The sequence below is a fragment of the Desmodus rotundus genome, chromosome 4 (assembly GCF_022682495.2).
Source record: "Desmodus rotundus isolate HL8 chromosome 4, HLdesRot8A.1, whole genome shotgun sequence".
In the NCBI taxonomy this organism is placed as follows: Eukaryota; Metazoa; Chordata; class Mammalia; order Chiroptera; family Phyllostomidae; genus Desmodus; species Desmodus rotundus.
In genome coordinates, this window is record NC_071390.1 from 87618006 (window position 1) to 87630953 (window position 12948).

The window sequence follows — 12948 nt, forward strand, 5'->3', positions numbered from 1 at the left end:
CTGAAGTAAAGGTGCCAAATGGAATACTTATTTCATTTGGTTATAATTCTTCTAATTATCCTGCTAGTATTGGACATGTTCAACCTATTTCTTTTTTGATGAACTGAGAACAATAAAAGTGGAAGGTGAAATAAAGGAGAAATCTGATTTTTACTGTATTTATAATGTCTTTGATTATTTCTCCTCCTTTTGAAATGTGTGCACAATTTTCACTGGCATTGGAGGAAATACTATGAGTAGATACAAAAATAGTTATAGATGTTTTGATTTGGATATCTATAGACAGTGCAACTAATACGTATGCGTGGTGCACCATTAGAACTAAATACAAAAACCCTACTTGTGAAGAGTAGCGTCTGAAACAGTGTGGATATGTGATGATTTAACAATTCCGAATAGGTCTGCAGAACTGTCAATCCTACCGTGACCTATAAATTGTCCTATAACAGTGGTGGTTTTTGTTTTTTCTCTGTATTTTAACAACCTAAGCTAAATTGTTGAACTCTCCAATGCCAAAGGGAATAAACTTTAAGTAAAAAAGTCTAACATTCAGGTTTTTATTGTGATCCATCTTTTTAAAATACTTCGTGGCTTCTGCTAAATGAATTTGATATGCTAATCTCCAGAGGTAGTGCTAGTTATTAAATATGCAGTCAGCCCCCATATTCACAATTTCTAGACCCATGGATTCAACCAAACACACATTAAATTTTTTTTTTTTTAAAGTGGTGTTGCTGACATTCGCTATGTAGTTAGGCCTCCAATGATTGCATCTGTGCTGAACATTTACAGACACGTTGTTTTCTTGTCAGTATTCCCTGAGCAATACTGTGTAACAACTAATTGCAACTATTTACCTTCTAGCAGGTACGATATGTAAGCTAGAGCTTATTCAAAGTATATGGGAAGATGTAGAAGGTCTGTCCAGAAGGTATCCAACCATGTAATATGAAAAATAGAGACATTTATTGAAGAAGATAAGAAGATATAACCCGGGATGGTGTGGCGTAATGGATTGAGTGCCAGCCTGAGAACCAAAGTGTTGCTGGTTCAATTCCCAGTCAGGGCACATGCCTGGTTTGCAGGCCAGGTTCCCAGTAGGGGGCGTGCAAGGGGTAACCACACATTGATGTTTCTCTCCCTCTTTCTCCCTCCCTTCCCCTCTTTCTAAAAATAAATAAATAAATAATCTTTAAAAAAAAAGATATAGCAAACATTGTACATAGGACAATGAAGCCTCAGTTCCCTTCTAGTGGGAACCTTGGGACCTTACACAGTTCTCACAGTCACAATCAGCTGCCCCATTGTATTTTCCTGAATCCCATTAATGGTCTCAAACCTCTACACTTTAAAGTTGATTTTAGTTTGGGGAAAAGCCAGGAGTTTCAGTGTGCCAAATCTTGGCTGTGGGGGAGCTGAGTCCTCTGTGTGATTTGATGTTTCGCCAAAAAACTCTGTACAAGATGTGATGCATGAGTGGGTGCACTGTCGTGATGAAGCTGCCAATCACCAGTTGCCCATAGCTACGGCCTTCTGAATCATCTGAAGTTTCCCTGGAGGAATGTTCAAGTTTAACACAAAATGTGATGCAGATTCATCGCTCTACTCGCTCAGTCATTTTGAATGTGATGGCCACACAGTGCACATGCTCACTCAACAGCATCTACCTCCCCCACTGACCACTACAGTGAAGTTGTCATTGTTCATGCCATGCACATTCCAGCCCACTGTCCTTACAGGTTACATCAGTGTTGCACAAACCATTCTAGTTGTAGTAACAATGGCTGGACGTTTTCTAGACAGACCTACTATGTAGGTTATAGGTAAAGACTATGTCATTTTATATAAGGGCTTTAGCATCTACAGATATTGATAATACATGATGGATTCTAAAGGCAACTCTGCATGGATACTGAGGGGCAACTCTATATTTGAGTGTGATTGTGTGCATGTATATGTATATAATACACAGATGCCATACTGTATTATATATCTAATATACATATACATACACACATACATATATTTGACATAATGTTATGTATATTTTCTCCATAAAGTAAATACTTGGAAAAAGCGTAGTCTGGAAAAAATAGCACCAAACTTGAATCCAGAAAACCTAAATTTTTACTCCACCCCTTCTAACTTTTGGCTATGTAATTTTAGTCAAATCACTTAAAAATCTGTTCTTATGTCTTCTGAAATATGAGATGTATTATGTATACATTATTTAAAATTTCTTTCAGCTATGAGATTATAAAGTCAAAAATTGCCTATTGCCATTATCATTTGAATGAGATGATAATTATCATTCTCATCTTAATTCTGCTATGGATAGACTTAACATATAATAGATTTTAATTTCCTATCAACAGACCATTTGTTAAAAACAAAGAGGCTTGGCTTTATTGATTTTCTCTGTGTTGGGGCAGTTGATTTGATGAATGGATGGGTGGGTGTAGGCATTAGTGCATGGAATGGAAGAGTATAAGAGAGAAGGCGATAGAGGCACAGAGAGACAAGCCAAGAGAATAAACCGTGCTGCTTCAAAAAAGCACAGCTTCACTGCAGATAGCACCTTTGAAAAGTTTATTTTCTAAAGACTATTTACATACATATGGCAAAATTAGATGAGCAAAGTTTGAACTCTGTGGCTAAAAAATGATTAGTTGTCTCTGATTTTATTTGCAGCTCTGATATTGACCATGCTTTTGGGGGGCATGTCTCATATATGTCATCTTAATTGATAGTATTTTAATTCTAAATTATCATGCCGGAGTAATGTAGACATGATGATACTTGCTTTTTAAAAATTTTTAGAATCATTCATTTTAAATGTTCTTTGGTCTGTTACTTGTATAAATGAGTGATATAGATCTTTCTACCAACCCTGTATGTAGAAAAATGTCTTCAAGACATATATCAAAATCTTTCTCCATATTTTTAGAGGAAATTCTGTGTTTGATGAAGACATTTTCTTTCCTTCCCTATCTTACCAGCTAGACAGGGTTGCCTCCTCTCCTTGTGTGTATAAGACAAATAGAGTTTAAACATTCCGACTAAAAATACAAATGTTTGATTAATATTTTGCTGAATAATTTCGATCTTCTGGAGTGATGATAGTGCCTGTGATGATAAATTCACAGGCAAGTAGATTTGGAAGTCTGCTTTCATTTTAATTTAGATATAGTGCCAAATTACACTTTAGTCATGTATTTGAATTTATTCTATTTTATAAAATATGCCTAACTATATATAAGGGAAGTTTAATCGGTTACTATTTCTTGAGTAGCTAATACATTCAGGATCCCTTATAGACACTGGAAGCATAAAAACAGTCTCTGTGGCTCGGGAAACTGTATTTTGTTCGGAGACATGGAACACATCCATGGTGAGGAAACTTCGTGAGAAAAGACCCGGAGGCAGAAAAGCTTAGAATGATTTTGAAGTTATTGAATTGATTGGGTTAGTAACTTCTTCTAAAAGATTTATTTTACAAATATATTTTCAAATTTGAATTTGGGTTAAATTTTTTATGGTATAAAACATCGACCTATGAACGTGACCCTTCACAACAATAAAAATGTAGGATATCACCACGTTTTTAATAGTACTATAAATTATAATTATTTCCTTTACAAAATATATAAGTACACATGATGTAGTTTGTATTTTAAAACATGTATGTATATCCACCTGTACATGGAACTCGCTTTCTATAAGGATAAGCAAAGCCTTTCTATTTCCGTCCCATTACATACACGGGTCGTCATCCCTTAATAACGAAATGACTAGTTACAAAGTGGCATAGCAGGGATACTTAGGAGCTGATCTGTTTTTCTTCCCTGTTGTTTAGTTCTTCCCTCGAGTCTGGCCAGTGAGAAATGTGAATGGTGTGTAGACGTAACTTACCGGGTTGTTTTCAGAGCTCTCGTGTGTAATACAAACTGCTGCATATACTCTTTTGTTCAGAGCCAAATGTAAGATGGGATTTTTATAGCTGAAGAAAGAAGTAAACAAATAACTGAATTTGAAAGGTTAGCTAGGGTTGCCTACTCTTTGGTTTTGCTATGTGCAGTAAAGTGGAGTTTATTCTGTGCATGTCCTTGCCGTTTGCAGAAAGATCAAGTGCTTCTATTGTGCATTTCCTTTCATTGTGTCTTAAATTAGCACAGAATTGACTCATTTGCTATCATTTCTGCAAATTCCAATCATTTATAAGCCAGGTTTAAGGCAATTTTAAGTGTTCTGTCAGGTAATAGTAAAATGTTTCCATTAAAAATATATTACCAGTACTCACTGGAAGTCAATAATAACATCACCCTCCATAAAACAAGGATGATTAGAAAGTCTTTTAAAAGACACATTTAGAAGCCATGACAACTGAAGGATCGCTATATAAACATAGATAATGTCTTATGAATAGACATTTAGATTATTTGGTTTCAAAGGAACTCATTTTACATTTATATCACACTTTGTACAAACTGCTAAAGAAATGTGTATATCTGAATATGATAGTATTACATTTCAATGCAATGATTAATCTAGATCTGACAAGAATTATCACATATTAAAACAAGTCTTCATGAAGGTGGCTTAAAATTTGTAAGATAAATCTAATGTTTATTGCCTAAGTATTTTACCAAAATATTAACTTCTAAAGTAGATTTCTATATGGCTCATTTACAAGATAGGTAAAAAGTTAATATCTGTTATATACATTTGATTGTATCGAAATGTTAATATTGTGGTTAATAGCTACATAATATAATTGGGAAGTACATGCTTTATATCAGTTTTTAAAAATTCTTCATCCTTGGAGAACCAAGATGGCGGCGTAGGTAGACACACTGCGCCTCCTCGCACAACCAGAACTGACAGAGAATCGAACAGCAAGGGGGACCAACACCAAAGAAACAGAAAATAATCATTCATCCAGACTGGTAGGAGGGGCGGAGACGGCACCGGGGTGGAGAGGACTCGCGTGGCTCTGGCGGGACTGAGACTGGCGGAGTTTGGGACAAATGGCGCAGGCAGTCCGAGCACTAGCAGACCCTGCGGTCCCACATTTGCACAGATAAACCCAGAGGGCCGGACTCAGAGTGGCGGAGAGTGGGGCAGGCAGAGTGGCGGGTAGCACCCTGCGGCACCACATTCGCCCACAGATAAACCAGACGAACGGGGGGCAGCGAAGCAGACCTCGCAACCCAGGGCTCCAGCTCGGGGAAATGAAGCCTCAAACCTCTGATTGAAAGCGCCCCTGGGGGTTGGGGCGGCAGGAGAGACTCCCAGCCTCACAGGAGAGGTTGTTGGAGAGACCCACAGGGGCCTAGAGTGTGCACAGGCCCACTTTCTCGGGAACCAGCACCAGAGGGGCCCAGTTTGATTGTGGGTAGCGGAGTGAAAGACTGAAATCCGGAGGACAGTGAGGCGGGCGCCATTGCTCCCTCTCGGCCCCACCCCCACGTACAGCATCACAGCACAGAGACCAGCATTACCCCGCCCCGGTGAACACCTAAGGCTCCGCCCCTTAAAGTAACAGACGTGCCAAGACAAACAAACAAAAAAAATGGCCCAAATGACAGAACACTTCAAAGCTCCAGAAAAAATACAACTAAGCGACGAAGAGATAGCCAACCTATCGGATGCACAGTTCAAAGCACTGGTTATCAATATGCTCACAGACTTAGTTGAATCTATTTGAAAAACAGATGAAAAAATGAAGCCTATGCTAACAGAAACAAAGGAAAATGTACAGGGAACCAATAGTGATGAGAAGGAAACTGGGACTCAAATCAATGGTATGGACCAGAAGGAAGAAACAAACATTCAACCAGAAAAGAATGAAGAAACAAGAACTTGGAAAAATGAGGAGAGGCTTAGGAACCTCCAGGACACCTTGAAACGTTCCAACATCCGAATTATAGGGGTGCCAGAAGGAGAAGAGGAAGAACAAAAAATTGAAAACTTATTTGAACAAATAATGGAGAACTTCCCCGATCTGGCAAAGGAAATAGACTTCCGGGAAGTCCAGGAAGCTCAGAGAGTCCCAAAGAAGCTGGACCCAAGGAGGAACACAACAAGACACATCATAATTACATTACCCAAGATTAAACGCAAGGACCTACGTCCAAGATTACTATATCCAGCAAAGCTATCACTTAGAATGGAAGGGAAGATAAAGTGCTTCTCAGATAAGGTCAAGTTAAAGAGGCTCATCATCACCAAGCCCTTATTATATGAAATGTTAAAGGGAGTTACCTAAGAAAAAGATCAAAAATAGGAACAGTAAAAATGACACCAAACTCACAGTTATTAACGACCACACATAAAACAAAAACGAGAGCAAACTAGGCAAACAACTAGAATATGAGGGTTGTCAATAAGGGAGTGGGAGGGGGAGAGGGGGGTAAAGGTACAGAGAATAAGTAGCATAGATGATAGGTGGAAAATAGACAGGGGGAGGGTAAAAATAGTGTAGGAAATGTAGAAGCCAAAGAACTTATAAGTATGACCCATGGACATGAACTATGGGGGGGGAATGTGGGAGGGAGGGGGGTGGGCAGGATGGAGTGGAGTGGGGGGGGAAATGGGACAACTGTAATAGCATAATCAATAAATATATTTAAAAAAAAATAAAATAAAAATTCTTCATCCTTTTATCATGCTGTTAATCATGGACAGGTATTCAAATTAGGTAAGAAACAAAAAGTAAGGGGCGAGAGAGGCAGGTCAAAGGAGTCGGCACAACCCAGCAAACCTAGAAGAGTTATGGTAAGAGAAAGCCAAGTTCACAGGGACATTCTGCCTCCTGTAGCAAAAATTAGTCCTCACTTTCTTGAGATGAGGCCACTTCAACAGTAGAGAGGTCAAAAGAATGCTGCCACACTTGTCAGAAATGGACATGATTTTTACCCTTGCCTTACCAGGGGTTAGAGGTCTTAACTCTAATGATAGTGTGTGTTTAATGTTCTGACCTGTGTTTTACTAGAGGGCTTGGAACTTCAGTCACAGTTGTTTGTGTACAGTCAACACGACTGGCGGATGCATGTCCACTTTATCTGCGTAGGCACATACAGTCTGTGTATATCTCTTCCTAGATGTGTGTACTTACATATGGAAAAGATATTTTATAAAAAATGACAATCTTATTTTATACATAGAAACTACAATGAATATTATTGTCAAGGAGGGAATTCATTGGGTTTATTCAAAGAGGCAAAAGTGCACTGAGATAAATATTTATAATTATAAAGTAAACAATGTGACAATGTGTGCCTGCTTAGTAGTCAGAATAAATACAAATAAAGCATGCATGGCCAAATGGGAAAGAATTTCCCAGATTTGTAACAGGATCCTCATAAAAATCATTTGATTCCTTCCCTATATACTATCTGCAAAGCAGTAGTATCCCATCGTGATGTAGAGCAAGGATATCGAAATCAAGGAAACAAGGGCTCTGCCCCTTACTGTGTGACTTTCTGTATACTGCTTGCACTGAATCTTCATGGTTTTTAATTGAGTATATTGGGGTGACACTGGTTAACAAAGCCATACTGGTTTCAAGTATATAGCTCAGCAAAACATCAGCTGTACCCTGCACTGTTCACCCACTGTACAATATTTTATGACTGTATGTATATGTAGTTGTATACATGTACATATCACATCATAATTTTAAGGACTAAATAAGATACAGTATTATGGAAAAATTAATAGGAAATAATAAACACTGTTTGGACTACAATGTTGAAAAACAAGAAGACATTAGCATTTACTGAGTTTTTTTTAGTTACCACAATTTACTTAACATTTTGCATGGATAATCTGCTTTAATATCCTTAAGAACCCGTAAAGATTGAAACTGTTATTAGACAGATGTTGAATGTGGGGCTTAGACTTTGAATCCCTTGGTCTGGGTCCCATCTGAATAAGTGGCAGAGTCTGAATTTGAAATCCGTCTACTCTATGACGGGTGTGCTTCACCAGTGAAATGCTGACAAACACAAGGAAAGTTAGTCACAACTCTCCTCCCCCTCCTCCTCCCCCTCCTCCTCCCCCTCCTCCTCCCCCTCCTCCTCCTCCTCCTCCTCCCCCTCCCCTCCCCCTCCTCGTCATTATTATGTAAGAATGAAAAATGCCATGATCGTCCACTAGGATTTAATGTTACTTTATCAAGAAATACTTCTCAGTTACCTTTGTTGACAGATTTGTCTGTCTTTAAATTTTTTACAAATATTATTGACTTTACTATTAATAAACTGAAACTCTTGCCTTTAAAAAAAAGGAAGGAGTCCTGACGTAGCACGGCTCAGTCGGTTGGGCGTCATGCCACAAAGTGAAATTTCTCCGGTTCGATTCCCTGTCAGGGCAGATGCCTGGGTTGTGGGCTGGTCCCCGGCTGGGGCAGGTGCCAGAGGCCACCGATCCATGTTTCTCTCACACATCGACGTTTCTCTCCCTCCTTTCTCCACCTTCTAAAAATAAATAAATACATCTTTAAAGAATAAATTTTAAAAAGGAAGGGAGGAAATGAAAAGAAATATGAAAAATAAGTTATGATTATAACAGAAGTTTTATTCCATATACTTTTTGAATAAGCTTTCAGAAAGTTTTCTGATTTTATCTCCTACTCTTCATAAAAAGATTTCCAAGCTATGAATTTCTAAAGCTTTCATGATAGAAGACGTTTAATGTATTAGCCACTTTGTCCTTTTCAAAGCTTTTTGTACTTGTTCAATTGTCTTCCCAATGTTCTCCCTGCAATAACACTGTAATGTACTATTCATCACATCCATTTAGAAGAAGTCGCCACATTCATACTTAGCTCCCGCACTGCTTCCAGTGCAGTGTGTGTCCGTAATAAATAAAGTGAATGCTTTCAGTGAAAGTCTGTGTTTCTCAAGTGCATGGATTGCTTTGAGATATTTCCAGAGGGCATGACAGAATACTTATGTTATCGTTTAATGGCCACACTCACTTCTTTCTAGGAGCAATTTTTGATGAATCTGCCAAAAAGGACGATGAGGTGTTTCGCACAGCAGTTGGCGACCTCAACCAGAATGAGGAGATCTTACAGACTGAGAAAATCACCTTTTCAGTGACATTTGTTGATGGCAACAACCCATTTCAAGCAGTTCAAGAAGGTAAGGTTCATTCAGCAGTCCGCTTTTTAGAATGTTTTTGTTTCAATTTAACGGCATTAAAATTGATATGTAAAAAGCCATCGATCACAGATACTATTTTTGCATCTTTGCTGCATTGCTTTTCCTCAAAAGTGTTAATCCTGGATTCTACTTCTGAAAGGGCAGGGTGTGGAAAGTCTTTGGGTTAACTGAAATGTAATATTAAAGAAACATAAATATTTACAAGAAAAACTTTACTACTCTTCATGATTTTAATGTAAATGGAACATTCCAAAAAAATAGGATTTTTCTATTTGAATTTTTACTTTTTACTTCTTTGAAAACATGCCATCTTGCATGTTACCACTAGCGATGACGTTTCAGGTGTATTCACTACAGACATACTGCTGGAAGGGAAATTTTTAGACCTTTCTTGCAAAACAAAGATCCTGTGCTGGGATCCTGGCATAGGCCTGGGCTACGTTTTTTTATTGTCTACAATATACCAAAGAGTACAGCACTTTCCTCCATTTTCTCTGCATGCTGGATTGAATTAAAAATTTTCATAGTTACAGTCATACAAATGCAAATTGTTTTATTGTGCTGAAATAATCATCTGTGTGAATGAAGGTTTTGATTGAATGATATTAGACTAATGGAATTTTAGTATTGATGGTATTATGCTAATAAAATAATTTGGCCTTTGGATCAGCAAAGCACTTGTTCATGAAACTATTTGTTGCTAATCTATTTTATATTTTATTATGATGGTATATTTAAAGATACTAAAATAAAACTAATCAAATGAATCATTTGCTTATTGAAAACTTAGAGGATTTGGCAGAAGAAAAGACAGACAAGATACATTGTGTGATAAAGTTTAGCAAGAAACTTTTTAAACACAAATACTGAACGGGTAAGGAAAATAAATAAAAGGTTTTTTTTTTTCTTGTAACGTGTTCTTTTCATCAATGTTGTATCTGCATGATATACAGGTAAACTTTATTGGAATATGTCTTGATCAGTAGCGTTGGTTACTGTTGAAACTTACTAACGCTCACTCCCTCAGTAACAGAATGAATGGAATGATTAGTGGTCTAATGGATTTTCCTTCTCATTACTTGGATTGAGTGGAAAAGTATTATTTTAATGAACAGAGGAGAGTTAACTACTGTTTTTTCAAATAAGTTGTTTATAATAACATGGAATTTTAATTTGCAATAAGTAAACATCAATTTAAAAAGTTAGGTTAATATAAACATCCAGTTATTTACATTTTAAAATCAGAAGTATCCTGGGAATTAGGGGCTTTAAATAAGGAATATGTTGATAGATTTTTCCATAGAATCATTTAAAAACTATCTAAAATTAATATTAGAATTCATGGAGCAATCTCTAAAATAAGAAAGTTGAATTTGAGAAAAATAATGTAAAAATTATGTACTCGGAAGAATATGTTATTTATTTTAAAGAAATCTCTATTGCATTTCTCTTTCAATTATTAGTTTTAATGACTGGAATGAGAGAAGTAAAAAGTGAGGACCTATTTATTTTTTGTGACAGTCTTCTGATTAACAATTTATTAATTTTTTTGTAAATTAACTTCAAAGACATGCTAAAATGTTCACGCTTTTTAAAAATTCAACTTGGACTACAAGTGTGTAGAAATAAAGAAATGAAGATAATACAATGGGTAGAAAGTAAGTACAAAGTCTGAACAAATATGTCCCTCACAACTTTTTTAGAGACTACAGTTTGAAAGGCAAAGACAGTTTTTAAAAAATAACACTATTTACGTATTGTGTAACCATTGTACTGCCAGTTAAATTCTGTAACCAAATGGCTCTCTCAAAAGAACTATTGTGAAAGGAAAGAATTTGTGGACTTGAAAGCAAATTGAGAGAGAAAATAAGTTTTAATTTTCTGAAATAGAGACCACTAGATATTTGTCAAGAAAGAAGAAAGAGCTTGCCGTTTGCTTGATGGTTTCTGATGCTAACTGGATGTTCTGGGCCAGTTATTCTGATGGTCTGTTCTAAGTAACGAAGGCCTGGAGCTAATTTGTTTCCTCACTCCATGTCAGGAGAGATCTCTGCTATTGTAGGAGTAAAAATAATTTTCTCTAGAGTTCTTTTTGTAAGTGATTTGTTTGAACAAATAAAGGGGAATATTCACCTGAAAGAGATGAAAGAATTAAGAAATATTTTCTTAAATGTTTAGAGGAAGTAATTTAGAAAGAAAACACAATTGTGTGATCAAAGATTGCCAGGTTTCTGTGATCATATCTTTGCTGTAATACCATTAAAATCTATAGTACATTACATTCTAAAGGAGGACAAAATATTACTGACTGTTTGTGCACTATCAGTGTGTATGAACTTGTAACAACTTCATGGTTTTCAGTTCTCTCTCCTCCTCTCTTTTTTTTTTGTTTGTTTGGTTATTTGAATTTGAAAGTCTGACCCTGAACAAATAGCATCAGCAAGCGTATAGATATTTGGTGATAATAACAAATAATAAAGGGGGATTGATCATCAGATAGAGAAATAAGATCTAAAAACCTAAAATCCTCCATTTATTTTATTTTTAGAACTTCCTCCCACCAGACATGTTTGAAAGATTTTTTTAGTAATTTAAATTTTTGTTTACCGTGTTTTTCTACTACCAACACTTAAAAGAGGGACTTATAGATAAATAAACAACTTATTTAACCCATACACTGCAATAAAGAGTAATGGTACTGATAACAAGCTCTTTTATAGCTGTGGTTATAGTAAATTTGTGCATAGTAATAATGGAATTAAATAATTAATAATTAATTATTTTTAAGGTGAGTCTCTAGAAGATGATAACTTGATTATAACACAGGGTCAGTGTTCCCTTCTCTGGAGACCAGTGAATATATTTGATCACTGACCTGTAATAGTAATCTCCATTCTTTTAGAAGTGAACAGTAGAAAAGAATTCCTTTCTGCACAGAAGTAATCTTGAAATAAGCCACCAATTTTCATAATTATTTTTCCTATATTTTGATTATATTTTTAAAAGCCATTGAACACTTTTTTGTCTGTTGAGTTGTGGGATGTAAACTGAGGGCAAAGAATTTTTATACTTTAACTCAGGACATTTTTTTTTTTGTAAGCTATTTTCTAGCTGGGACAAAGCTTCTCCTTTAAAATGATATGTAAAAGAAAAAAATCATATGGCATATTTTTGGAAACCTAGAGAAATATGGAAGTGGAAAATTACATATTCCTAGTTGAATGTTTTTGATATGTACACGAATTGAGACCAGAGTGATTAAATAAATTTTCTACACAGTGCAAGTGTGGATCAGAGAAGGAACTAAACCAAGACTTTCATCCCTTATTCCAATATTTTCCTTGCTGTATCTGCTAGCCACGTATGTGGGGAGAGCTCACAATGTATTCTAAGCCTTCATTAAATAATGTGGGGTATGAAAAATGTATCAGATTTATGTTTTGATGCTATTTATGTTAATGTTTTTTTGATCTCATGGATAGTAGAAAAATTCTAATCTGGTTGATCAATACAATTTGCATCGTATAAATTACTCTTGTTCTTTCATCTTGGCTTTCCCCATAAATAAATAAGAAGTCAGAACGTAAATTATGTATTTTTAAGGTCAGTTTTTTTTTTTTGTGGCTGAGATGTTTCACAACTCCTTAGAACACATTTCCAGATTTAGAACTTTACAAAATTATAGAAATGATCATCATATAAGTTTCTCTTTAGAGAAGGACTCACATTCCTGAAGTTGCCTCCTAGTGTTTTTGTGTGACTGACTTCAAAATAAATT

The 12948-nt window shown here is 36.1% G+C and overlaps 1 protein-coding gene across 1 annotated transcript in view; it reads left to right on the forward strand.

Annotated features, from left to right (window-relative positions):
• The window catches only part of GRID2 (glutamate ionotropic receptor delta type subunit 2), a 1366498-nt gene that overhangs the window by 248231 nt on the left and 1105319 nt on the right, over positions 1–12948 (forward strand). Inside the window, exon 2 of the mRNA XM_024574830.3 lies at positions 8994–9149. Coding sequence (XP_024430598.1) covers positions 8994–9149 — 156 coding nt within the window. The remainder of the gene's footprint in view (positions 1–8993; positions 9150–12948) is intronic.